Raw genomic sequence first — 27,852 nt, 5'->3', positions numbered from 1 at the left:
TTAAACTTCTTTTCCCAGTTCTGAGATATCTGGCTCATATTATCCACAAGATTTTACTTATTTATTTAACCCTAGTAATTCATGTAAAGTAGCTCCAGAACAACTAACCAGAATCCCTGTGAGAAACCAATCTATCACCTAAAGTGTAGTACCTATGTACAGCTCTTTCATCTTCAGCCTTACACTCTGTAGTCACTAAATGGTCGGACAGAGTATTTGTCATTTTCAAAAGGCTTATGTCATGTATTCATCACATTATTTTTTCATAGTCTCCATTCAACCTTGGTTTCTGTTGCCAATGCGTTGATTTTTTTTAAATATACATACAGTACAATTGACATCTTTTGTTGAATAGTTCCCCAGGTTTTAACCAATGAATAGAGGCACAGCTTATCTATCTTTACTTGAAGTTTTCTTGTAAGTTTAAAGCTGAACAAAACTTTCCACCAATTTATACCATGACATTGCCGAAGCATGCAGGATCTGATGTTTCTCCTTTAGGTAGTTGTTAGTTGCATTGATGACCCTCTTGAGGTCAGTCTACTGTTTTAATTACAAACAAATATACATCAAATCTCACATATTGCCCAATTTGGAATTCTTGTTGTTCTCCCGGATGATGGAGCCCTCTGAAGGTCTTGTAGAGGATTCTGTGAAGAAGGTGGATTAGAAAACACCAGAACTCAGTCTCCCTATCTAGATAACAGTTGCAATGGCAAAATCTACCTGATATAACTATTTTGGAACTCTGGAATATATTTCAGGCTTGGAACTTCCAGGGGAATTCTTGGATGGTAAATTGTGACTAATTTCAGTCAATTTTAGCTTTAATCACATTAGTATCAACAGATCCTCTACAGTTTTCCACCCCTAGTCTCCATGGCAGGCACCTGTTCCCATGTTCCAAGAGCAGCTTGCACTGGGCTGATGGGAGCCAGTGTTGGCAAAAAGCATACTTTCTCCAAATATCAGGGACCTGTGTCCTGTTTTCTGGTTGCTATTTTTGATCCCCTTTGTGTCAAGGCCCACACTCTCCAGCTGAAGTGACTTCCAAGGTATGAAACAGCCAGCACCCTCCCCATCTCCTCCTTTATTTTTTTCCCCTTTTTGGCAACCAGGCATTAAAAACTAGGACATTCAAGGTGAAAGTTAGAGAGTGACTGCACATGCCTAGGGAAAGGTGAAGACTCAGAAACACCCTGAGAAGACCTTAAGATTATACCTCAGGACAATCTTTACACAGAGACAGCCTGCAACAATCAAATCAAAAACAAAATAATATCAACAACCACCAAAGACTGGGTAAGGGGTTAATCTTATTTCCAGAATTACTACATTATTAGATTTGAATGTCCAGTTTTCAACAGTAAAAATAATCACAATTTTCTGTGTTAATAATACATTAACACATAAAAATATGGCCCATTCAAAAAAAGGTCTCAGAAATCATACCCAAAAAAGATCTCATAGCAAATCTACAAGATAAAGACTGAAGTAACTCTGTTAAAGATGCTCAAAGAATTAAAGGAAGATGTGGAGAAAGTCTGAAAAACGATGCACAAACAAAATGAAATTACCAATAAAGAGATAGAAAACCTGTAAAGAAAACAAAAATAATCTGGAGCTAAAAAGTGAAATAACTGAAATGAGCACTGAACATTTTATTAGAGGGATTTAAAGGCACATTGGAGTAGACAGAAGAAAGAATTAGTGAACTTGAAGATAGGACAATGAAATTATCAAGTCTTAGAAACAAAAGAAAAATGATTAAATAAAAGTGAATCAAATCTAAAGGAACCATGTACACCATCCAGTGGACTTTAATGGGGAGAATCATCATGACCTGTGTCCCCAAATAATTGTAGTTTTCTTCTCATTGTTTAATCATATCATGGCTTTTGAATATCTGTGTTAATGACTAAGTTTTCATTGGCCATTTCCTCTCACTTTCATCTAGATTGCCAAGTATCAAATAGCTTGATGTCCTCCAAATGGCATGGTCCTGCAGTCCTCTCAGTCTATGAAAAATCATGAACATAAGCTTTAGGATCTGTCCTTGATGTTATTTTCTTGTAGCTGCCGATTGGGCTACCAATACGTTACCCAAAAAATGCTAAATCAATGTTAGAAACGTTGTTAATTATGTTCAGTAATAAAAATTACTAAAATAAGCACTGCTTCCTAATAAGACAAGAAAATACATGATAGTCATCCAAATAGAAAAGAAGAAAGTAAAACTTGTTTATGAAAAATGACTTCATCCTCTAGAAAATTCTTCAGATTGTTTAAAAAATATGCGAGAATTTACTGGTCAGTTTGTCTGAGTCAATATACAAAAATCAATAATATGTCTTTATATGCGCAATGAACAATCAGAAATTTAATCTTTAGAATGTCATTTACAATATTATGAAGCATTTAAAATACTTAGGAATAAATTTATAGGCAGACACGTACATTGAAAACTATAAAATATTGCTGATAGAAAATAGATAAGACCTAAACAAATGGAGAGATATATTGAGCTAATGGATTAAAAGACTCAGTAATGTCAAGATACCAGTTATAATCACATTGATCTACAGATTCAATGCAGTATCAGTCAAAATTTCACCAGACTTTTTTTCTGTAGAAATTGACAAACAGATTCTAATATTTATGTGGAAATGCAAAGGAACAAAAATGACCAAAATAACTCCAAAATGAAGAAAAATGTTGGAGATTTATAATCTCTAATTTCAAGACTTATATTACTAAAGTAATCAAGACAGTGAAGTATTAAAGAGAAACAAATGTATCAGTGAAAGACAATAGTTTGCACAAATAGAACCTACACATACTGTTTATTGATTCTCAACACAAGCACAAACAGCCTTCAATTTTTAAAAAGAAAAATTGAATAAACAAATAGTGCTGGGATACACATCTCTATAAAAATGATAAATCTTGACCCATATTTTACAGAATATACAAAAATTAAATTTTGAAATGGGCTCATTCCAGTATTTGGGTCAGTTGTTTCCAGGAAATTTCCTCTTTTTAGCTCTGAAGAAAAAGCTAGTGCAAGGAGACTTATACATAGAACAGACTTGGCCACTGTCTCTGGTCTTGGCAGGTAGGTGGCTCTCTTACAGTGTGAAGTTACCCTTGATACCCCCAAAACCCAAAGAGATCAGGGAACTCAAGGCAAAGAAGAGCAGAGCTCCACATCTGAGAGAAACTACCCATGACTCTTGGAACTCCACGAGGAAGACAAAACACCCCATGTAGCAGAGGGTCTGTGGCACTCTTTTTGCATGCGTCAAGGGGTCCTAGGTTTTTTTCAAGTGTCTCCTACATTCCCTTTTGTGGTATCCGGAACTTTGATGTTTCTGCCTAGTAATTTTCTGTCCACTGACCACCAAATTGAGGAGGCAGGGGCTTGAAGGGTAATGTATCGATGATAAAAGAGACCTAGATAGAAAACTGAAGGTGGCGGAAGGAAGGAAATGCAGAAATAAATGGAAGAACAAGTATTAAAGGAGCCAGATTGGGAAGATCTTGAGCTTCCCAAAAAGGCCATTGAAGTTTTACTTTTTTTTCTGCAAAAATTATGCCAGCAAGAAGGGAGGCAAACAGAGGGATCAAACATATAATTAAAAAGAAGTTTAGGTCTACTGAAGAAACTTCCCACGGGAGAAACAGGATCCCATTTTAAATCTCTTATCAGATTTCAACAAGAATAAACAGCTAATATTTCTAGCTTTTGAAATTGTTTTCTTTTTTTCCTTTTCTCTTTTAAAACAAAGATATCTACCAAGTGACTCCAAACAGAAACCAATTAAGTGTTTTATGATTAACCAAGGATGCATAAGACATCTTCAAAGAAATGCAAAGATGCAACCCTCTCAGAATTCAAAGTCACCCCTAAAAATAGCCAAAAGAAAGATTTAGACACTTTGTGAGCTAGCAACAATCGATGACATGTAAGCTTGTCATGGGAGCCCCCAACACTTTTTTTGGCCACCTGCACATGCCGAAGTGTGTTGTACAGGCAGCAAGCCAAGCCAGGTTCTCTTGACACAATATGAGACAGACAGAGACAAAATAGCTGTCTATGGAAGGGAAAAGGTTAATAACAAATGGGTACTTTAAAGCAAAATTACCCAAGAGTCACAATCCAAGCAAATAATTTTCTCCTGCTATCCTGAATTTGGAAAAAAAGAAAGAGAAATTTATACCTTCCATTCTTGACCAGGCACTATATAGGCAGAGATACAGGAGAACAGACCTTGATACAAATTTTTACCTTTCTTTGCCAACTTTTTGCCAGCTGTCCCAGGACCTCATCGGTAGGTGAGTCAGTTGCTTCAGCCATCCCATCCTCATCACCAGGACCATAGGGGCATAAATGGTGTGATCTCTTTCCTTCCCATCAAAAGGGTCATAGCTGACACCCCTTTAACAAAAGAAATACAGATTAACAAGAGAAAAGCAAAGCATATTTATTTAATGATAGTTTTATGTGATGTGGGAGCCTTCAGAATGAAGACCCAGAGTTACATAAAAAAATTCATTGTAATGTTTAAGTTCAATGAAGAACGGACAGACAGCTGTGTAAAAAATGTGATTAGACAAAAAGGGCATCATCTAATGCTAATAGACTGAGTGGGGAAAGCCAGCAAGGCCTTTCTGGTCAGATTCTTCTTGACCTCTCCATGCAGCATTCCTTCCTCCCTGGCATGGGGTAGAGCTCCTTTTGGAATGGAGGTCTTATAACCTACAATTGAACAAGATAGTTCAGAGAATTTCTTTAGAGCCAGTTCTTACACAGAAAAATAAGAGTAGTATTTTTAGGTTTTATGGCTTACTTTGGTGAAAAGGAGCCTTGGGAAAGAGGGTTTCTAGTTTTTATGGCTAACCTCTAGAGAACGAGGAGTGAGAAACAGGAGAGGAAAAAAAGATCAGAGAGAAAATTTGCTTATGAGGCTGCTTCTGAGACCATCACTTTTGAGTATTGTTTTTTTCTGAGCCCCAACAAAAGTGAAGAATGGGATTCAAGAAAACAGGAGAAGAAGGAGGGAATTCTGCTAGGTATCAGAATCAGCCAGTATATATTATGTATATTTTACTTCAGTTTAGGGAAACAAACAGAATATATTACGAAATATATTACATATATATTTCGTAAGCTACCATTTCCTGACTAAATAAACAAATCAAACTTACCTTCGATGTGAAGGGTGACTATTTTTCAATTTTCTCCAGAATGCTTCCAAGAATTCTGTTTTTTGGACTGTCACGTTCTCGAAGGTAGTAGTTACTGAGTTTGAGGAGAGTGTTCAATATTCTGATATATATGTATAAAATAAGAAAATAACCATATATCCGTAAAATAAGAAAATGATAGCCATATATGTGTATGTATATATCAATTTCTAGATATTCATGTATAGATATATGATGTTGACTGTGTAGCTTGAGGAAAAGATTCAAGAGACCCCTCTGCAGTTGCAGGCCCTCCCTCCCTGCTACCTCAACAATTCACACACACTCTCTGGGAAATACCTCCATGAAAATATGGTACCAATTACAGGAATGCCTCTCAAATTCTACCAAAATCGACACATTTGAATAAACAGACTTCACTAGGTCTCAGAGAATAATAATAATAATATTCTTTTATATTTCTTATCTTCTGTGGGATTTTTTCCCTTTTGCTAACTAGGTACAGTTTTTACTGCTGAGTTGAGGAGCTGTCAAGATTACTATCTAAAGTTACAGTGAGAAAATGTTGATTTGTTAAAATTTGAACTCTGACATTAGGAATGAATCTGTGAAACTTAAGATTCCACTGTCTAGAGTTTAATGCACTAAGAAACATGATATTTTTGTGAATAGTATTAAGTTCCAATCCAAATTGGCAGTTCTGTGTATCCCCAAAAGTCCCAATATATGTGGAAGGGGTGATCCTAGGGAGCGTAGACTGGTCTACACAGTAGGCTGTGGGCAGGGAATACATATTTCTCTGTCCGTATAACTGGAAATCCCAAGGAGTCCACGCCCTGACTGCAGCCAGAAACTCATTCTCTTTGTAATAGACCAAGGGTAAGGAAACATGCTTATGACAGCATGAGTATCTCTTCTGGCCAAGAAGTAGCCTTTTTGCAGCACGTGGATAAATCCCCAGAACTGGTAGAATTTCTTCATAGATCAGCAACCTGCCCCTCCAGTTTTGGTTGCTGCCCTTATCACACTTGGCCCCAGGGGACTGTCTTCCCCTGAGAGGTTTGCAGGAGCCTACATATAAACTGAATTCTGCTTTCTCTTTCCTTTTTGATAAGCTACTATTATGTCACATTTAATGGAGATTCTAGAAAACCCCTTTTGCATGTGTTTCTGTAAAACCTAGAAATTTTATTTCACTTCTGCTTTCTCCTTGTGGCATTCTGCTCCTTAGGGAAGCCATGTGAAGCCAGAACCGCAACAGAACAGAAAGCTGCTCTGTGTGAATGGGCAGGAAAGTCAAGGGAATGAATGACCAGGGTCCCATGGGAAATCCACCTCAGCGAGCAAGGAAACCCTGGTGATATGGAAATGCCTCCTGGAATGCTGAGAGCCAGGGAGGCAATGTGTCAGGTGCCTGGATCAGTAAATAAACATCACGTGTCTTCTGCACGTCAATCTATGTGCTTATCCTCCTGTCTCAGGTATTTATACAAGCCACCATTCCCCGACTGCATATAAATAGGACACTTCTTTGAGATGAGGAGTGACCATTTTTCAACCACTCTACAGTTGCTGACAGAATCTAGTTTTTTCAGGCCGCTGCCATTGGCAGTCACTTACTGAAATGTAGGACACAGGGCCTAAGAATTTTATAGAAAGATAAATATTATCCTCATCTACAGCTGTATGAAGAAAATAGGGAAATACCTATCATATTTTAACTTCTTACTAGATAGAAGACACAGTGGTAGGTGCTTTAAAATGCATGTTTTTTCTAATATTCACAACTACGTAAATATTTTAAACCCAATTTTTATGAGAAAAGTGAGGCTCAGTGAGATTAAGTGGGTTGATCAACACCACACATACATCCAAGCAGAATGAAATTTCAACGTTAAAGTCTTTAATGCAAATTATGAGTGATTTTGTCAGTTTGGTTTTCTGGATTTCTATTACAGTTGCTAAATCTCCTTGTACTCGTGAATTATACACAACTCTTTGGTACTTTCTGAATTTCCATGGTTCGGGTTGTATTTTTAGCTGGTTTGACTAATTTTTTTCTTTCCCTTAAGTATTGAGGAAGAGATTCTCTGATCCAGTTTCCCAACTTAATTTGTGAAGGAAGTTTCCCAATTTAATTTGTGAAGGAAGTTTGTGAAGGAAGTTTTAATTTGTGAAGGAAGTGATGGTAATTTAGTTATTTTTGTATTCATGTAAGATTGTAATATTCATAAAATCAGGAAAAATTACCAAGGAGTATTATAAAAGATTTCTTATCATATCTGGCTCTACCAGAGAATTGCAGTCAAATTGTAGTAAACTAGCATGACAATGGCGCAAGTTAAGTAACTTAATTAAAGCCAGTAATTGCAGTAACCATTATATTATCAATATTAATTGAATATTTTGATGAAAGATTGCATTAGTTATCTATTCCTGCCTAAATAATTAACAAAACTAGGCATCTTACTGATAGTCACAGTAGTATTAATTAAAACTGATAAATTACTATTGTAATTAAATATGCTGTGACTTAAAATAAATATATGAAATATATTAATGTCATTTGCCAGTACCTCAATTACATGAAATCTATTGAGAAAAATATACATTGCAAAAAAGGAAAAACTGTGCACAGAAAAAATAACCCACATCCTTTTCTAATCCCATTTTATTTCTTTCTCCACTTCAGTTCACTAACTTATTTAAACTTCCTCCAATATGGCTTCTGTGTATTAATTTTACCCAATCAGTTCTCACTAAGGGTGCCAATGCCATCTATTTCCCAATTAGTAGGCAGTTTCAAGCCACACCTTGGGCAAATCCACTGAATCCTCTTCTCGGCACATTTATTTCCTTTTGTTTGTTTGTTATTTTGAGATGGGGTCACTCTCCCTCTGTCTCCCGGGCTGGAGTGCAGTGTTGTGATCATGGCTCACTGCAGCCTTGAACTCCTGGGCTCAAGCATTTGTCTTCCTAAATACACTTTCGTTATCCTTCTCTGCTGTTGCCTTCTAATGTACAGCCATTCCTTTGTGGCTGTGGATGTTTCCTTTGCGGCTTTTCTCTCCCCTCCCTTTAAAAGTGAAAGGTCCCCAGAATCATGTTTAAACCTTTTTCTCCCTCTACACTCTCTCCCCACACCATGACCTTCATTTCTTAGCTTTCTCTTATCACATATAAACCCCCAACAATCGCATTCCTTGCAAATTGCAAACTTATATATCTAACTGGCAATCGACATTTTCTAATAGATGTATACTAGTCAATTTAAAGAGAATATCTCTGTCTTGTTTGTATTTCCTCACATGCCTCAATCTACCTTCTGCAGAGAGAAATCATAGGTTGTTCCTTCTTCTCTTCATACCATTTACCATAACTGATAGTTAAGTATGATTACCATTTTTAGTTTTTTTCATACAAAAATCAAATACACAAGAGAGCAGAATTGTATTTGTTAGGTTCACCTTGTTATCTTGAGTACAACATACAATCTGGTTTACAGAAAGTTTATTTTTACTTATATCTTGAATATAATATTGATGGATAAATGAAGTGTAGCAGTTATTCTCTAATCAGGTTGCACAATTAGGCTTGGAATTTCATTTTAAAGAATAAACAAGTACAAAAAGTTTCCATAGCAAAATTTCAATGAACAACACAAAATAAATTTACCAAATACAAAGAACATATTTTATTACATTAACCACTGTGCAAAGGTGCACATGACATAATATGAACAAAAATAAGTTAAGTTTTATAAATAGTTAAATAAATAATATTTTTAAAATATTTAAATAGATAATAGATCAGTCAGCATGGTCATCTGTAAGGGACTAGTGCCTTAAGAGCTGAATACAATGTTGATTAATACTCCTAAAAACATTTGAAAAGATTTAAATCATGTCATGGTCATAGCAGAAACATGAGTCTTTGAAATGGCAGATCATAAAAAGGTGAGCTGACATATGAATCAATGAAAATCATTTCCATGTTGAACCAGTTTTCATTCCTTACTTCTTAAACTTTCTTGCAAGTTTGTTGACAAAGAAAAAGATCTCATGATTTCTTCTCTGACAACCTCCCAGGCACAAGGGCTGTATTTCTTCTCTTTCAGATAGAGAGTGATTCTTTGGAAGTATTTCCTCACAGCCAGAATGGAGTCCTCCTTCATCAGGGGAGTCTCTGTCACCCCCACCTCCTGCATCACACAGTCTTCCAGGTCATTCAGCTGCTGGTAGAGTTCAGTGTAGAATTTGTCTAGGAGGGTCTCATCCCAAGCAGCACATGAGTCCTTTGTGCTGAAGAGATTGAAGATCTGCTGGATCATCTCATGGAGGACAGGGATGGTTTGAGCCTTTTGGAACTGGTTGCCAAACTCCTCCTGGGGAAATCCAAAGTCATGTCTGTCCTTCAAGCAGGAGAAAAGAGAGAGTCTCCTCATTTGTGCCAGGAGCATCAAGGTCCTCCTGTTACCCAGGCTGTGGGTTTGAGGCAGATCACAGCCCAGAGAGCAGCTTGACTTGCAGCTGAGCACCAGGAGGGTCACCAGTAAAGCAAAGGTCAAGGCCATTGTAGATGTTGCAGATGCTGCTAGACTGGTTGAAATGGGTGAATCTAAACCTTAGGCTCCAGGTTCTCTGAAGACCTTGCTTTGTGCCTAGCCTTAAATAGGGAACATACTCGTTTACATTTTCCAAACGCCCCTGTGTTACTTTCTACTTCTCTTTTTGCTTTCTTTATGCACTCTTTACGTGGGTTTTAGGCTGTTTTTCTCACCACATTTTTTTCATTATTGTTTCCTTCCTCTTTTACCCCAGAGCCTTTTTAGGAACATTTTTCTGATTGAATCTCCCATTATATTTTAATCACATATATACTGTGTATCTATTTACATATCCTATGTATATCTCTATTCTATACATTAAATTAAAAGTATAAAGTTAATGTTTTTTATTATTGTAAAGAATGACAAAACAATTAAAAATTAAATTAAAAGGCTATTGACATTTTACTTAACTTGATAACTATATTTTTAGAGCAACTTTTTTGAAAATAGATTTTTGTGGGTACATAAGAGGCATCTGTGTTTATGGGATAAGTGAAATATTTTTATATAGGCAGACAATTCATAATAATTACAGCAGGTTGAATGGAGTATCCAATGCTTCAAACATTTATCATTTCTCTCTGCTACATACATCCTATTTATACTATTTTAGTTATTTTATAATATATAATAAATTATCATTAACTGTAGTCATCCTATTGTGCTATCAAATACTAAATCATATTCATTTTTTCTAACTATATTTTTGTGCCCATTAACCATCTCCATTTTCCCCCGTATGATCCAGCAATCCCACTACTGGGTATTTATCCAAAGGAAATGAAATCAGTATGTCAACAAAATATTTACACTCCCATGTTTATTGCAGCACTATTCACAATAACTAAGATCTGGAAGCAACTTAGGTGTCTAACAGATGAATGGATAAAGAAAACATGGCATTTAAACACAATGGAGTACTACTTAGCCATAAAAAAGAATGAGATCCTGTCATTTGCAACAACATGGATGGAGCTGGAGGACATTATGTTCATCGAACAACATTAAACCCATTGATCTGCACATACCTAACCACACTTGAATCTCTAGGACAAATTCCACTTGGTCATGATGAATGATTGTTTTAATGTGTTCTTGAATTCAGTTTGCTAATTTGTTGTTGAGGATTTCTGCATCAATATTCATCAGAGATATTGGCCTATAGTTTTCTTTCTTTTTAGTGTGTCTTTTTGGTTTTATTATCAGAGTAATACTGGCCTCATAGAATATATTTGGAAAGATTCTGTCCACCTCTATTTTTTTAATAATTTGAGTTGGATTGGTATTAGTTTTTTAAATATTTGGCAAAATTCATCAGTGAAGCCATCAGATCCTGAGTTCTTTTCTGGGAGACTTTTTATTATGGCTTCTGTCTCATTACTTGTTATTGGTCTGTTCACATTTTGTATTTCTTCATGGTTCCATTGTTATATGGTTCCATGAAGAAATACAAAAACCATGAAGAAATACAAGAAACAATTCTTGTATTTCTTCTAGAACCATTCTTGTATTTCTTCATGGAACTATGAAAAAATACAAAACCTGAACAGACCAATATGTTGTATGTTTCTAGGAATTATCTATTTTGTTCAAGTTTTCCAATTTATTGGCATATAGTTTCATGGTATCCTCTAATGATCCTTTAATTTTTTATGGTATTGGTTGTGATGTCTCCTTTTATATCTCAGATTGTATTTATTTGGGACTTCTTTTTTTCTTAGTCTGTGGTGAGAGAAAATGTTTGATATTATTTCACTTTTGTTCTAAATTTTAAGATTTGTTTTGTGACCTAGCATTTGGTATATCCTTGAGAATTATCCATGTGCTGAGGAGAAGCATGTGTATTCTACAGCTGTTGGATCAAATGTTCTGTAAATATCTATTAGGTCCATTTGGCGTATGGTGCAGATGAAGTTTGATGTTTGCTAATTTTCTGTCTGGATGATCTGTCCAATGCTGAAAGTGGGGTGTTGAAGTCTCCAGTTATTATTGTATAGGGGTCTATCTCTCTCTTTGGTTCTAATAATATTTGCTTTATATACCTGAGTGCTCCAGTATTGGGTGAATATATATTTAGAATTGTTATATGCTCTTGCCAAATGGACCCCTTTATCACTATATAATGAACTGCTTTCTCCCTTTTCCTAGTTTTTGTTTTGCAGTCTATTTTGTCTGATATAAATGTGGCTTCTGCTTCTTTTTGTTTGTTTCCATAGGCATGGAATATTTTTCCATCCCTTTACTTTCAGTCTATATGTATATTTATAGGTGAAGCATACTTCTTGTAGGCAATGGATCATTGTGTCTAAGGATTTTTTGTTTTGTTTTGTTTTGCTTTGTTTTTTTTTGAGGCAAAGTCTTATTCTGTCACCTAGGCTGGAGTGCAGTGGCTCGATCGATCTTAGGTCACTGCAACCTCCACCTCCCAGGTTTAAGCAATTCTTGTGCCTCAGCCTCTCTAGTAGATGGGACCACAGGCGTGTGCCACCATGGGGTTTTGCCATGTTGGCTAGGCTGGTCTCGAACTCCTGGGCTCAAGTGATCCACGCGGCTCAGTCTCCCAAAATGCTGGGATTACAGGTGCGAGCCACCATGCACAGCTGGGTGTAATTTTTTTTTTTAAATAGATTCAGCCACTCCCTGTCTTTTGATTGGAGAGCTTAGTACATTTACATTCAATGTTATTATTTATGAGGACTTATTCCTGTCATTTTGTTATTCATTTTCTGATTATTTGATGGCCTTCTCTTCCTTATTTTCTTCCTTTTTGTCTTTCTTTTAATGTAGGTGATTTTCTCTGGTGGTGTGTTTTAATTTCTCCTTTTTATTTTGTGTGTATTTGTTGTATGTTTTAGATTTGAGGTTACCGTGAGGCTTGCATATAGTGTCTTATAACCCATTATTTTAAACTGATAACACTGATTACATAAACAAACAAACAAGCAAAAAGAAAACAAAATATCAAACTTCATTTCCCCACTTTTAACTTTTTGTTGTTTCCATTTATATCTTAACTGTATTGTCTATGTCTTGAAAAGTCATTATAGTTATTATGTTTGATTGGTTCATCTTTCCCTCTTTCTAAATATATGTCTAAATTCAAACTCTCTGATTCACACAGCTCACAACAGACAACACACCATACCACCCTCTGGGGTGTGGTAGCCCTAATTCCCCCAAATCATCAATATTCCACCTTTCCTGCACTTGTAAAAGATGTATTAAATCCCCAGAATGTGTGTGTGAACTGTAAATAGTTGTGACATCATTTTCCATCCCTCAGAAACCTAGGCTTCAAACAATTTGATGGTCTTTAGGCAACATTAGTGTAAAATCAGTCTATATAGAGAGAGAGCAGAAAGAATCAGTTTTTTAAAATAAACCAAATAAATTGTATTATTGATTATTTTCATGATGCAATTAAACTATATTATTAAACGATTAGAATGCTCAAAGTTCTTAAATGGGCACAGGAATTTCTATAATAGATAAACTTTCTTTTCGGAAATATACATTGCAAAAATTAACAACTTTTAGTAGTTTATCCAGTCAGTACATTTTTATTGGCTCAAACTGTTAGTCTGTCAGACACTGAGGAATGAGCATTTTGTCTAAGTTCAATTCAGATTTTGCTGGGAACTTAAGTATATTTACTTTTTATGTGGTATTTGGCCATGAAAATTTGTTTGGCTAACCCTGATTTTTTTATTCACCTTCAGCTTTATGTTAATAAAGGGATATGAATATGATAAAACAAATGGAATATAAAGTATTTCCATATAGTGCTCACAAGACCAAATATATTTCTTTCTCATTTTACTTTTTGTACAAAGTAAACTAGTCTGGTTTTGCATCCCAATGCATAGGGCCAAAAAGAAAATAAATGTCTAAATGAGGTAAGAACTTAAGAAGGAAATCAAGAGAAATTAGAAAATGTCTTGAGATAAATGAAAAAAAGACAACATTACAAAACTTACATGATGAGGTAAAAGCAGTACTAAGTGGAAAATTTTCAACTATAAAAGTTTACACTAAAAAAGAGGAAGAAAGAGCTCAAATAAACTACCCAATTTTATATCTTATGTAGCTAGAAAAAGGAGTGCAAACTAAACCCAAAGCTAGCACAAGTCAGGAAATTATAAAAATTGGAGCAAAGATAAAGAAAATAGAGAAAAAGTAATTTAAAAATTAGCAAAGTAATAGTTGGTTTTTTGACAAGTTTTTAAAAATTGACAAACCCCTAACTAGATTGATTAAGAAAAAAGAGAGAAGACTCAAAGAACAAAAATCAGAAACAAAAGAGGAGACATTAGAGCTGATGCTATAGAAATGAAAAAGAGACTATTAGAACAATTAAATGTCAACAAATTTAATATTGTACAGGAAATGGATAAATTTCTAGAAACATACACATAAAATCTGCTAAGGCTGAATCATGAAGAAACAAAAAAATCTGAGCAGACCTATAACTGGTAAAGAGACTAAATCAATAAGTAAAAACTTCTGAACAAAGAAAAACCTAGGGACACATGGCTTCACTGGAGAATTCTGCTGAACATTTAAAGAAAAATTTACACTAGTCTTTCTCAGCCCTTCCATAATATTGATGAGGAAGGTACTCTTTCAAACTAATTTTATGAGTCTAGCATTATCCTCATATCAAAGCCAGACAAGGACATGACACAAAAACTACTAAAGACCAACATCCCTACTGAATATTGATGCAAAAGTCCTTAACAAAAAACTTGGAACTCAGATTTAATAGCACATTAAAAGTATTATGCATTATGACTAATTGGGATTTACTCCTGGTATACAAAGATGGTTCAACTTTTTTTTTAAAAAAACTCAGTGAATGTCATATACTTCATTAACAGAATGAAGGGGGAGAAACTGTAATAGTCTCAATTGATGCTGAAAAAGCATTTTACAACATTCAAAACCCTTTCATGATAAAAACACTCAACTAGAAATAGAAGGAAATTATTTCAACGTGATAAAGACTATTATATGAAAATCCCACAGCTAACATCATATTCAGTGGTGAAAAACTAAAAACTTTTACTCTAAGATCAGAAACAAAGCAATAATTCTACTCTCACCACTTCTATTTAATGTAGTACTTGAAGTCCTAGCCAGAGGAATTGGTAAGAAAATGAAATAAAAGGCATACAAATTGGAAAGGAAGAAGTAAAATGATCTCTATTGGCAGACAGAATGATCTTATATGTAGAAAATCCTAAAGATTACAAACACACACAGGGATACACACATTGTTAGAACTTATAAATGAAATGAGTAAAGTTAATTAAAATGTACTTCCTGCTTCCAGCCTGTTGTGCAGGTCACAATCTCCTGACTAACCTTCCTTACCCACACTATGAAGTGGAGCTGGAAAAACTCAGCGTGGAAGTGCAGTGGTAGTTTAAATCAGCGGGAAATCTTATAGTTGATAGTGTGTGAAATGTCTTTGTCAACAGTAAATTTCCAGTTTCACAGGTTCATTACAAATATCAGATAATAATATCTGCCTGTATAATTTGAAAATATATTCATCATCACATTAGTCGAATAGAGAGCTCAGGTGTATTTTAAGAACTTGTTAGAGAATTCTACATTGTCAACTGACAGTCAGAGGCTTTTTCATGGAAGCATATGGATGTTGGTAGAATTTGGGAGATGTTACTGTAACCTGCATAATTTTGTATTTGAGGTCATTAATGAGGAGGTTTGTGTGCGTGTGTGTGTGTGTGTGTGTGTGTGTATACATTGATTGCTCAGGCAGCTGGAAGGGACATCAATTTGGGAGCTTTTCTCAAATCATTGTTTCAGATTTCCTAGCCAATGCTTTAGTGTGCTTCCCTGTAAATTGGAGGGGAGGGTCTTAGTAATATTTTAGTAGATTTTTGTCCTTTTTCTTTTCTCCATGACCGCTTCTGGGTGGACCAGGTTAGGAACAAGGGAAAGGCTTGGCAACTATTGAATCTCTGTTTCTTTATTTGATTGTCTTACATATTTCAATTATTATGATCCTTTCTATTCATGGAATGCTATAGAAGATTAGGTATAATATATATATGTGTATATATACATACACAGACATACATATAGACACATGCATGCATATAACTTATACATATATGCATAATTTTACTTACTTTTGTTCATTTTGTTACATTGTTATTTTTAGTGTGAAAAGATTGTCCTAGCTAACTCTGTGCTGTCACTTTGCCCCGAAAATCTCTGCAGCCATATCAAGAGTTATTGACTTTATGCATAGTTGACTCTAGAACAATACAGGAGTTAGAGGCTGACCCCCCTCAAAGTGAAAAATCTGCATATAACTTTTGACTTTCCGAAAACTTAACTACTAATAGCCTACTGTCAACTGAAAGCCTTATCAATAACATAAACCATCAATTAACACATATTTTGTATGTTATACATAATATATATTCTCACAATAAAGCAAGCTAGAAAAAAGAAAAGGAGATCACAAGAAAGAGAAAATATATTTATTATTCTTTAAGTGGAAATGGATCATCATCAAAGTCATCAACACACTAAGCTGCGAAGCAGGAGGAGGAAGGGGAGGGGTTGGTCTTGCTGTCTTGAGAGGTGGCAGAAGTGGAAGTAAATCCACTTATAAGTGGGCCCTAGTAGTTCAAACCTGTGTTTTTCAAGGGTCAACTCCATATTCAAAAGAATTGGAGAACCGAGGCGGTGCTGGCAGCAGCAGAGCTGGGGGTAAGAACTGATCCACTGCAGCACTGAGCCACTCATCCACTCTGGGCTAAGTCTCTCTCAGACTCTGGCCTTTAGCCGCTGAAGGCACATCTCACTTGGGAAGAGGATGAGGAGAAACTTGGGTTGCAACTATGTTGGTCACAAATGTCTTTGCGGAATCAGCGCAGTGTCAGCAGGAAGCAGCTGAATTTGAAGGCAGATACACCTTGACTCTTCCTGCCTGCCAATGCCCTGCCTCACAGTGGACAAGTCTCCATAGATGATCAGCGAAGAACAGAAGTGCAGTAATAGAGGGATCTGCAGTACCAACATTGCCCACACATCTATACTTCACAAGCCAGTAAAGAGATCCAGTAGCTCGCTGTGGATTCGTTTAGGTGCATTGAAGTTCTTATTCCTCTAGGAGGAGATTGCACCAGTCATATGATGCTCATTTGCTTAATAAACAAAAGTGAACATCAAGATCTGTGAAGATGCTCCTAGAGCCAGCAGCAGCTTGAGAACTTGGAATGTAAGAAACTCCCCAAAATATGGTATTCTAAGCTCTTGACTGCAGAGATAGAATTTGTCAAATTTGTTAAAAATTACAACCGTGTTGTTTACATAGAATTATTTTGACAGTTAAGTTCACCCAAATATCGATATTGTGTAAAAGTGTGTGCCCACTATAGAGGCCATGATCCCCTCCTCCAAAGTTGTGTGGGCTGTCAGAACAGATCAAGTACTCGCAAGTCACCCTAGTGGAGCCCCATATTTACAGAGAACCTCTGCTCTGCTCACCCAGTGCCTCACTCCTCCCCATAATTCTCCTCTAATCCTCCTAGAAACTAGGTTATAAACCAATCTTCTGCCACCAGCACTAGTGCAGTCCAGGCTCCCCCAAGAAGTCTGGGAGTTTGGAGTGCATCTCAACATTACGTCCAGAAACAAAGGGTGATTTTCACACTAGTTTAGCACCCCCCACGTGCAGAGTGCTGAGATGGGCCGACTGGAGAGAGGAGACTACAACTCTTAATCCTCCTGGCCTCAGGTTCTGCCTGTTCTGTGGAAAGGAGAAAAAAAATGAATGGTTCTGCCCCGCGCTCAAATTTGACTCTGTTCCTTGCCAGCTGTGGCCTTCAGGCAAATCTCTTCTCTTCCCTGAGCCTCATGCTCCCCACAACCTTCTGAGACACAATTTAGAAAATATGAATGCTAATAGTGAGTGTAAGACCACCGCAAAGTGTTATGTGGATGTTAGTGGTTATTCTTCAACACATCCAATTGTGTTGAACTGGACTACTTTTCCAGCTTTGCAGTTATTTGTCATAGGATTGTTTGTTGGTTTAAAAGTGTGATTCTCTGCAAACAGGGACAATTTGACTTCCTCTTTTCCTAACTGAATACCCTTGATTTCCTTCTCTTGCCTAATTGCCCTGGCCAGAACTTCCAACACTATGTTGAATAGAAGTGGTGAGAGAGGGCATCCCTGTCTTGTGCCAGTTTTCAAAGGGAGTGCTTCCAGTTTTTGCCCATTCAGTATGATATTGGCTGTGGGTTTGTCATAAATAGCTCTTATTATTTTGAGATATGTCCCATCAATACCTAATTTATTGAGAGTTTTTAGCATGAAGGGTTGTTGAATTTTGTCAAAGGCCTTTTCTGCATCTGTTGAGATAATCATGTGGTTTTTGTCTTTGGTTCTGTTTATATGCTGGATTACATTTATTGATTTGCGTATATTGAACCAGCCTTGCATCCCAGGGATGAAGCCCACTTGATCATGGTGGATAAGCTTTTTGATGTGCTGCTGGATTCGGTTTGCCAGTATTTTATTGAGGATTTTTGCATCAATGTTCATCAAGGATATTGGTCTAAAATTCTCTTTTTTTGTTGTGTCTCTGCCAGGCTTTGGTATCAGGATGATGCTGGCCTCATAAAATGAGTTAGGGAGGATTCCCTCTTTTTCTATTGATTGGAATAGTTTCAGAAGGAATGGTACCAGCTCCTCCTTGTACCTCTGGTAGAATTCTACTGTTTATCTTGCAAAATACATGTTTAGAAATTATTTTCTGCAAGATATTTTAAATAATGAGACCATTTTCAGTGCACTCATATATGAATAAAGTACAAAAAAGCAATAAAAAAAAAAAAGTGTGATTCTCGCTTGAACCAGGGAGGCGGAGGTTGCCTTGAGCCGAGATCGCGCCACTGCACTCCAGCCTGGGCACAGAGCCAGACTCCGTCTCAAAAAAAAGTATGATTCTGCAGCCACAGTTCGTAGCCTGGATCCCAGCTCTGACCTTGTAAAATAGCCTAAACGTGTGTTCCCTAGTTTCCTCATCTTTAATATGGGGACAGTTATAGTATTTTTTTCCATAGGATTATTGTAAGGATTAAATGAGTAAATACAGACAAAAGGCATCAAAGTATGCCTACTAAAATTAATTAGGACTGTTAGAAGTCAGAGTAGCTACCCTCAGGGAAGAAACAGGAAAGCTGGTTTTAAGTAGTGACAAGAAGGCAACACTCAGGAGGCTTCTAGGTCCTGAGCAAAATATTTTATTTTTCACACAGGTGTTAGTTTCATAGTGCATTCAGTGTATGAATATTCATTGTGCTATATGCCTAAGATACTCGCAATTTCTGTGTATTATACTTTTTCTTTTCTTTTTTGTTTTTAAGATGGAATCTCACTCTGTTGTCCTGGTGGGAGTGCAGTAGCATGATCATAATTCACTGCAGTCTCAAACTCCTGGGCTCAAGCAATCCTCCTGCCTCTTACCTCAGCCTCTGATTAGCTGGGGTTACAGGCACGTGATAGCACATCTGGCTCTGTTATTTTCTGGTAAAAAATACCACAATATGTGTAATTATATATATTTGTCTGCTATGGTATATAGATTTGTCTGCTATGGCTGTGTCCCATTTGGCCCTCTAAAAAGTTGTTCATGCTTGACCAAGGACAAGATTCAGCTTTTTGAGAATCTGTTCCATTATGGCTAAATGTTTTCAAAAAACTCGTTTTGTAAAAATGTTGTAATGAAGAGTTGATTCATTGTGACATCTTCTTTTATTCCAAAGAATCCTTTTAAAATTGTTTCCATGCATACGTTTTATCAGTAATACAACGTAATCAAATATTAGCACCTCAAAAATACATTCAAAGATTTGTAAAACTCAAACAAAACTTGTGACCATGAAGTTTTGACGTTTCATCATGTTTCCTAAAATAGAAAGCTTACAAAATCTTTCAGTCTCCTAAGTTACTAGATGATGCTTACAGAAGCAATAAAATCAGAGAAACAAAAATGTTAGAAAATTTTTGCAGGTGATTTTCAATATTGTTTTATTTTGTGCAAAAAATAATTAACCTTTTAGAAGGTCCCAGAGTACCCAGAGTATTAGAAGCCCAAACTCTGGAATATTCTCAATTTTAGTTGAGCTTTTCAGTTATTATAGTATTGGTATAGCTACTCATATCATTAGTAATACAAAAGATTCTGAGTCTTATTTGTAAATAAAGTTCAAAATGAGTCATAATGTTATAGGTAATCATGTTAGATATAAACCACTATTGAGAAAGAATATAAAAAACAAAATATTTATTTTTTGATTATACAATATATATAGTCCATTATGTTCACATTAAGAATGATGTTAACAATTGTTTTGACATTTTTAAAATGAAAGAAAAACTTCAATATACCTAGTTCATGAAATTGTTATTAAACTAGAAAATGATATGGACATAAAAATGACATTAGCCAAGTATATGATAAGGAGGCAATGGTGGCAGGTGTACACAAAGGCATAAAAGCCATTATTTCCCACCCAAAATGATTATGTCACATTTGTGCCCTACTTGGTTCATAATCTTATGTAAAATTCTGCATTTGTGAATTAAGATAACTTTTTAAAAGTATTGTACAAAGGGTATATCTACATTTTTTAATTCAACTAGCAGATGGGAAATTATCATGTCTGTATTAACCACTACATTAAAAACACTTAAGGATATCTAGGGCATAAAAATCAAAATCGATGTATTGGCACTTAAGATATGTATTAAGCAGTAAATGATACCAAATGCAAACCTGCATTATGCTGAAAAGGAAAGCATCTTAATGCAAAGAGATTACACATTTTTATGCAACTTATCTATGTGGGATGACATTTTGAACCAAGTGGAAAATGTTAATAAAATTCTCCAATGAAAACCATGACTATACAGCATAAAAAGCTGAATGCTTCATAGAAAGCCCTTGCTTAAAACAAATAGGATTTAAAAGTTCTTATAAGTTGAAATTAATGAAGATAGTTATTGGTTCATGAGATATTGCCAAACATGGTAATGCTCTTAATTGAAAATGAGTAAGCAGAAAAGTAATTTTGAAAGTATTCTGATGTTTGCCTACATTAAAATCAGAAACTTACCAAAAAAAAAAAAAAAAAAGTCCGGTCTTGGCATATTTAAACTTAAAATAATGTGTTTTAATAGTTTTCAGTTTTTTCAACTACTTTGTTGTAGGAAAAAATAACCATTAAAACTTAATAAAATCACCTACATAGGGGCACACATTTTCCTTTTCCCGGGGTGCTCTGTCCACTGAAAGGTGGACAGCACTTTGTAAGCTCGCTTCCTGATTGTTCTTTATTTTCCCCTTTCTCTGAATTCGGGTCTTTCTCCGCAGAAATGGCCCTGAATCTCTAACACAGGCTACCTACGGCACGATCTGATTTTGAGCCGTCAGTCCCCTCAATACACTGGCACATTGGTAAAACGGTCTCGCTAAAATGTTCCATGAGAAAAATGTCTCGGGGGAGGCGGCGGTAGAGCTCTCCCTCTGTAGTCAGAGCCGTGAAAGGCGGCGTTTACTCGCTGCTCACGAGGTCCGCGGACCCTAATCCCCAAGCGCCCGGGCCTCGACTCTGCGGACCCCGAGCGCGGGTCTTCTTGAGGAAGCGGCGACTGCGGGTTAGGGTCGCTGGTGGGTCCGTTACCGCTGGACCGGCGCCCTCTGTCGGCTGTTTGTAACAGCGAAGGGAGCTTTGTGCGCTGTTAGTGGTCGCGTGCTCAGTGTCACTGCTGTGCTGGTGATTGAAATTCTCCGTGTCCTGATCTCTGCTGATGGCACTCCTCACCTGCTCTGCTCTCCTCCATCCTTCACATTTCACTCATCAGCATATGTCATCTTCTATTTTCCCAATCATTTCCCATAGTCATGTAAATTGGAAGCATAAGTATCCTCTCCTTTCCACCCACAAGAGCCACTAGCTCTGTTTTCTACAGGAGTCAATGAAATACTTGTAAGAAACTCACTCTCTGGTCCAGAGATCATAAGTCTCACAGGTCTTGTCTCCCAGGCACCTCGTGAACTTACCGTGATAATTAACTGAGCAACGTATAGAGCCACCTAGGCCATAGTAAATATGGTTATTTTATACCAATAATTATGACGATTATTAACTTTGTTGATTACACTTTAGACTCTCAGAGATAATTACCAACTGTTAATTTCATTTTGCCAACTATATAAAATGGTCAAGATATTTCCTTGTCATTTTGTCAACACATCTACATATTTGTAGGTGAGGCACAAATTTGTGAAAGTATCTGATAATTTGTAATCAATTTGAGAATTGTAGACCATAAAGGAACATCAGTGTATTATAAGTAAAGTGTAAGGCTTTCTAGAAAATAAGTGATGATTCAGTACATGCAATTTGCACAGACATGTAATGCTGTGGGTGAGGAGGTGGAGTTTGGAGTCTGACAAAGTCTAGGTTTTGAAACCTAGATTTGCCTTTTATTTACTAGATTGTTTTAGTTATATACACTCCGTTAGCATGCAGTTTTTTGGTAAATGAGATTATAGTGAGGGGATTAAATGAGTCCCTCAGAAAGGGGAAAATAATTTGTACTTGCTATCATCATCATCATCATCATTTTTGATAAAGACTGAAAGAAGCCTGTGTGATTTGTCTGTCAGGTCCTTGGTGGTCATGATCAGAGCAACATTGAAACATTTAATTAGTAATCAATTCAGGATTAATGTGCCATAAGAAATATAGGCAGCATCAAGCAATGTGTTCTTTATTCTCAAACAAATGTAGAGAATAAAAACTATTTTAATGAAACCTTGCCATATAACCATGATAACCTGAGGTCTCTTCGTCATGAAATCATTCATGTAGCACCTGTAATACATTAGTTAGATTGCGACCCAATATTTCAAGTTTAAATCATATATGACAGACAAAATTATCAAGTATAATTATTAACCTTTTCTCTAAAAGAAGATCTCATATCTATACTCACAAGTAAAATCACAGATATTGAATCAAGGAGAGGAGAGAAATGATGGCCTGAATTTGGCCCCATTTAAGAAAGGCACACAGGTATGAATGAGAGAAAGAAACCCACAAGAAGTAGAAGGAGGCTACAAGAAAGAATATGCAGGTGTTTGGGGAAAAAAAACACATTTGCTCAGAAGGAGCTACCATGATTAGAGTGACTCATGGAGTGAATGGTTAAAGAACATTTAATTTTTATGTTTGTTTGCTTTAGAGACAGGTCTAGCTAAGTTGCCCAGGCTGGAGTGCAGTGGCATGATCACAGTGCATGGCAGCCTTGAACTCCTGGGCTCAAGCTATCCTCCTGCCTTTTTCAAAAAACATAAGTAAAACTGAATTAGTTCCAGCTAGTAAAACTGCCAAAGCGTTTGGTGCATCTTCTTCATAACCCTAGAAAGGGTTTCTACCGATTACTTACTCTATAAGACCTGTTGTCAGCTTTGCCAGAGTGCTCCACTACAGAAATAATACATTTGTCTTATTTACCAATATATTCACTAAATAAGTACATTACTTGAAACAGATATACTCAAATATTTTATGAAGCAATGAAATAAATAAAACCATTTATGTTCTTTTTGAAATTGATGGCAGATTAAAGGTTTATGGACATTTTGTATCTTTTCAAGAGTATGAGTAAGACCCAATATTTACAGTTAAGATTTAACTCCCTCCTACACTCCACAGCAAAAAAAAAAAAAAAAAAAGGCAAAGCTGACCATGTTTATAAAGAATAAAATTTGAAGACAAGTATCATGAGATAAATTGTAATTGTTACAAACTAAAAATGTACTTTCCTTAATTCAAAAGTACTGTACAATTCCTTCTTATTGAAAAAGGCTAACAAAAATGACTCAATACATTTTATTACAGAAGCAGAAGGAAAGTCTTTGAATTGACCTTAAAGCAACAAATTAATAGATGAGACCCAACTGACCAAAATGAGGTTTACGTCTAGGTCTCTTCTCCAAACTTCTGAGTTTTCTGATAAGCCTATTTGCACAGAGAAATAACTTACTGATTTTTACTTCTTAATTTCTGGTAGGACAATGTCCTGGGCACAGCAGCTATGTACTTTCTTTTTCAGATATAGACTGGTCCTTTGGGAATAACCCGTCACAGCCAGGCTGGAGTTCTACCCAAGGTCTCTTCCATTTCCTGTTCCAAACAGTTCTCCAGAAATTCTAGATACTGACCAAGCCCAGTGAGGAATTTCAGCCCTTTGTGCTGAAAACATTGGAGATCTGCTGGATCATCTCATGGAGAATATTGGTGGCCTGAGCTTTTTGGAATTTGGTGCCATCCATCTACTCCAGGAGAACCTGAAAACATTCTTGTCCTTCAGACAGGAAGAAAAGGAAGATTCTTCCATTTGGTGAAGAACTGTGAAGGTCTCCTGCTTCTGGCAGGCTGGGCCAGGTCATAGCTAAGGGTACAGAGAAAGCTGGAGAACATCATCCTCAGTGTCACTAGCAAAAAGGTTGGCAGGGCCACTGGTGGGATGCAGCTGGCCGGGCCTTGTGAGCCTTCACTCAGCTGTCTCAGCAGTTTCTTATTGTGAGACTATTACATAACCAGGCTAGGATTTTCAGTTTTTGTACTTATCTCAATTTTTTTTTCCATTTTATTCACTTTCTATTCTATTTATGGATCTCACATAATGTCATGACCTCAGCACTTCTTTTGTATTATAATGGAAATTAAACACTCCGAAAATGAAAGAAATCTCGATCTAACAGGATATATTCATTCAAATGAGAACCAATGTTTAAATAAAAACCTGTCTGAGTCTCAATCTATTTCTCTTAAAATTCTAATAATGATACTTAGAGGTTTTATCTTAGATGTCATTTTTACTTTCTTTCTTTTCTTTTTTCTTTTTTTTTTTTTTTTTTTTGAGATACAGTCTCTGTCACCCAGGCTGGAGTGCAATGGTGCGATCTCTGCTCACTGCAACCTCTGCCTCCTGGGTTCAAGCAATTCTCCCGCCTCAGCCTCCCAAGTAGCTGGGATTACAGGAACCTGCCACCATGCCTGGCTAATTTTTCTGTATTTTTAGTAGAGACAGGTTTTCACCACGTTGGCCAGGCTGGTCTCGAACTCCTCGCCTCAAGTGATCCGCCTGTCTCGGCCTCCCAAGTGCTAGGATTACAGGTGTGAGCCACTGTGCCTGGCCCATTTTTACTTATTAAATTGCACTGAAATACACATTTCCTCACCTCTCTCCATTTCCCTTTTAAGGGGCTAATGCACTAGATTTGATTTCTTCCACCTTTCTTTACAGGAGCCACAGATCACCATCTACAGATCACAGGGCATAAAACTGGCATACCAATGGTTAACTCATCCAGTTGTCTTCATTCTGTCACTAAAATGTGTTCACTGCGTATACAGGACAAACAATGTGCTTGGCAATGTGGATTCAAGGATAATAAGACAGGATGATGATTGCCCTCTAGGGAGCTAAAGCCAGACATTAAAGACACAATTATGATTAATTAAGCACTAGCATTCTCAGTGCAGCCAAGAGGAAGTACTGAGAGCAAATCAAGAGGGGAGTTGGGAGGCAGTAGAAAGCTCCACTTTCTGACAAAATCTGTGACTCTTAGCAAGTTAAACATCAGATTTTCATTTCCTCTTCTGAAAAATTGAGAATATTTTAGTAGTTGTCATATTAGAAACTGTAAAGATTAAATGAAATAAAGTTTGGAAATTACTGGCTGAGAATCTGAACATGATAAATTATAGTGATGTGGTTTGGCTGTGTCTCCGCCCAAATCTCACCTTGAATTGTAATAATTCCCACATGTCAATAGTGGGGCCAGGTGGAGATAATTTAATCATGGGGGTGGTTTCTCCCATATTGTTCTCGTGGTAGTGAATAAGTCTCACAAGATCTGACGGTTTTATAAATGGGGGTTCTCCTCCCTGCACAAGCTCTCTCTCGCCTGCCACCATGTAAGGCATGACTTTGCTCCTCATTCACTTTCTGCCATGATTGTGAGGCCTCCCCAGCCATGTGGAACTGTGAGTCAATTAAACCTCTTTCCTTTAAAAATTACTCAGTCTTGGGTATGTCTTTAGTAGCAGCATGAGAACAGACTAATACAGATAGTAACCTTTAGTATAAATATAATCTATATAGTTTGCATTTGTGAACTATATAGAAAATACATATATACATACAAGCATGTATTTATAATCTGTATAGTCCATATTCAACCAAGTCCATCCAAGAAAAGCTTTGATTGCGGCTCCCCTGACACTCTCAGGGTCTTGCACACTGGCGCCTCCTAAATGGAAACTCTAGGAGAGGAAATTGTCTGTAAGACTGGAAAATATTTTAAAGAAGTTTATTGTGAGCCAGTATGAGCAACCATATCCTGGAGAAACAGTTTTAAGAGGTCCTGAAAAAGTGCACCCAAGGGGGTTGGGTTATAATTTGGTTTTAGACATTTCAGGGAGATACGAATTGCAGGTAAAATCATAAATCAATACATGGAAGGTGTACATTGGTTTGGCCAGAAAAGGCAAGACATCTCAAAGCGGGGATTTAAAAGTCACAGGTGGGTTTCAGGGATTATTTAGCTGGCAATTGGTTGAAAGTGTTAAGCTTTGTCTAAAGATTTGAAGTCATTAGAAAAGAATGCTTAAATTAAGATAAACGGGTCTGCAATCTGCCATGTGATACTATATGAGACGTTAGAAAGTAAGCCACATTTTACTGGGTTCATTTTTAAAAATCCATTTAAGGAGATTTTATGGTTTGCAGTGTATGACTCAACTCTTGCCTTGCATGGCCTTAGGTCTTGTTTATAATTTGGTATCTTATTGCCACAAAGAGTCTGTTTTGTCTTATTATCTCTCTTATAAAATTAATGGTGGACAGTTTGTGTCCAAACTCCAAAACGGAGGAGGATATAACGAGGCGTGTCCAACCTGCTTCCCATCATGGTTGAGAATTCAGTTAAGGTTTTTAGGGGTCCCATTGGCCAAAAGGAGGCGTGTTCAGCCAATGGGTGGCTTAGTATTTTATTTTTAGTTTTAGTTTATAACTATATATCTATATATAGTAAGTATATGTAGTATATATACTTACATTTTATATATTATGGGTATTTAAATATATACAGATAATTTTATATAAAGTATATGCTGAAATATATAAATATGTTATATATAAGTATTTAAATGTATAGAAACACACATATAAAATAGATCAATATAAAATATATATCCTCTATATGTTTAAATATATATACTTAAATTATCAACTCAAATACTATTTTAATACAATATTAACATTGGAAATTAATGCCTAAACATCCATGATGAGACAAATATCAAAATTTTAAGTAAAGGCAGGAAATGTAAGAAGACCCTGCGGGTCTTACAAAGGAGAGCGGCCACTGTAACAAATTGTGGCAAACTCTACTCAGACTATAAAATTCTTACCCTAGAAAATAAAAAGTTCTGACCTGCTCCTCTACTCCTTGTAGGCAACACTGCTCATTTCTCTTTTCAGCAACACAAGTCAAGGTGGGGTCCTGAAGAAGGCCTTTCAGTAAACCAAAGTTAAATAAAATTATCTCAGTGTCACTGAGTCACCCGAAATGTCAGACATGGCACTTCTCCCAGATAAAACAAAGTAGGGATCTTGAAAGCATTGCTGAGTTTGCTTCCTTTAAAGCTAGGGAAGTAAGATCACAACATTCTTGTTTTGGTATTAAGTATTTAAAATAATGCTGTTGAGTTTTAATATACCTGAATTATGGTTTCAGCGACGTTGGCGTCTGAAGCTGAAAGCTTAGCTCCTGGTACACCCCGGGGCAGGCACGGGCGCCTCTCTCCTTCTGGACCGGTGCGCGGCGTCCCTAGCCCCGGGCGCTCCCAGGACCCGTCCGCTCGCCCCAGGGTCCAGCGTGTCCCCTTCCCCAAGACGTCTCCGCCCC

The 27,852-nt window shown here is 36.6% G+C and overlaps 1 protein-coding gene and 1 long non-coding RNA gene across 3 annotated transcripts; both read right to left on the bottom strand.

Moving 5' to 3' along the window:
* Positions 1-365: 365 nt before the first annotated feature.
* On the bottom strand, positions 366-27,852 carry LOC129047830 (uncharacterized). 2 transcript variants are annotated; one of them, XR_008509612.2, is made up of 5 exons: positions 27,665-27,852; positions 27,379-27,458; positions 5,209-5,329; positions 4,289-4,438; positions 1,640-2,018 (listed from the first exon to the last, which is right to left on the bottom strand). It is a non-coding gene; the product is annotated as an uncharacterized LOC129047830 (long non-coding RNA). The 2 variants fall into 2 exon arrangements; XR_010136462.1 differs by lacking the exons at positions 1,640-2,018; positions 27,379-27,458; positions 27,665-27,852 and adding an exon at positions 366-650 and having other exon boundaries at positions 5,209-5,331.
* IFNA2 (interferon alpha 2) lies at positions 8,704-9,850 on the bottom strand. The gene has a single exon (XM_002819742.5). It carries the CDS (start codon positions 9,779-9,781, stop codon positions 9,215-9,217), a length of 567 nt encoding a protein of 188 aa, XP_002819788.1. The 5' UTR covers positions 9,782-9,850; the 3' UTR covers positions 8,704-9,214.

This window comes from Pongo abelii, chromosome 13 (genome assembly GCF_028885655.2).
Source record: "Pongo abelii isolate AG06213 chromosome 13, NHGRI_mPonAbe1-v2.0_pri, whole genome shotgun sequence".
NCBI lineage: Eukaryota > Metazoa > Chordata > Mammalia > Primates > Hominidae > Pongo > Pongo abelii.
The sequence above is the reverse complement of the archived record's forward strand: the minus strand, read 5'-3'. Positions and strand labels throughout refer to the sequence as shown.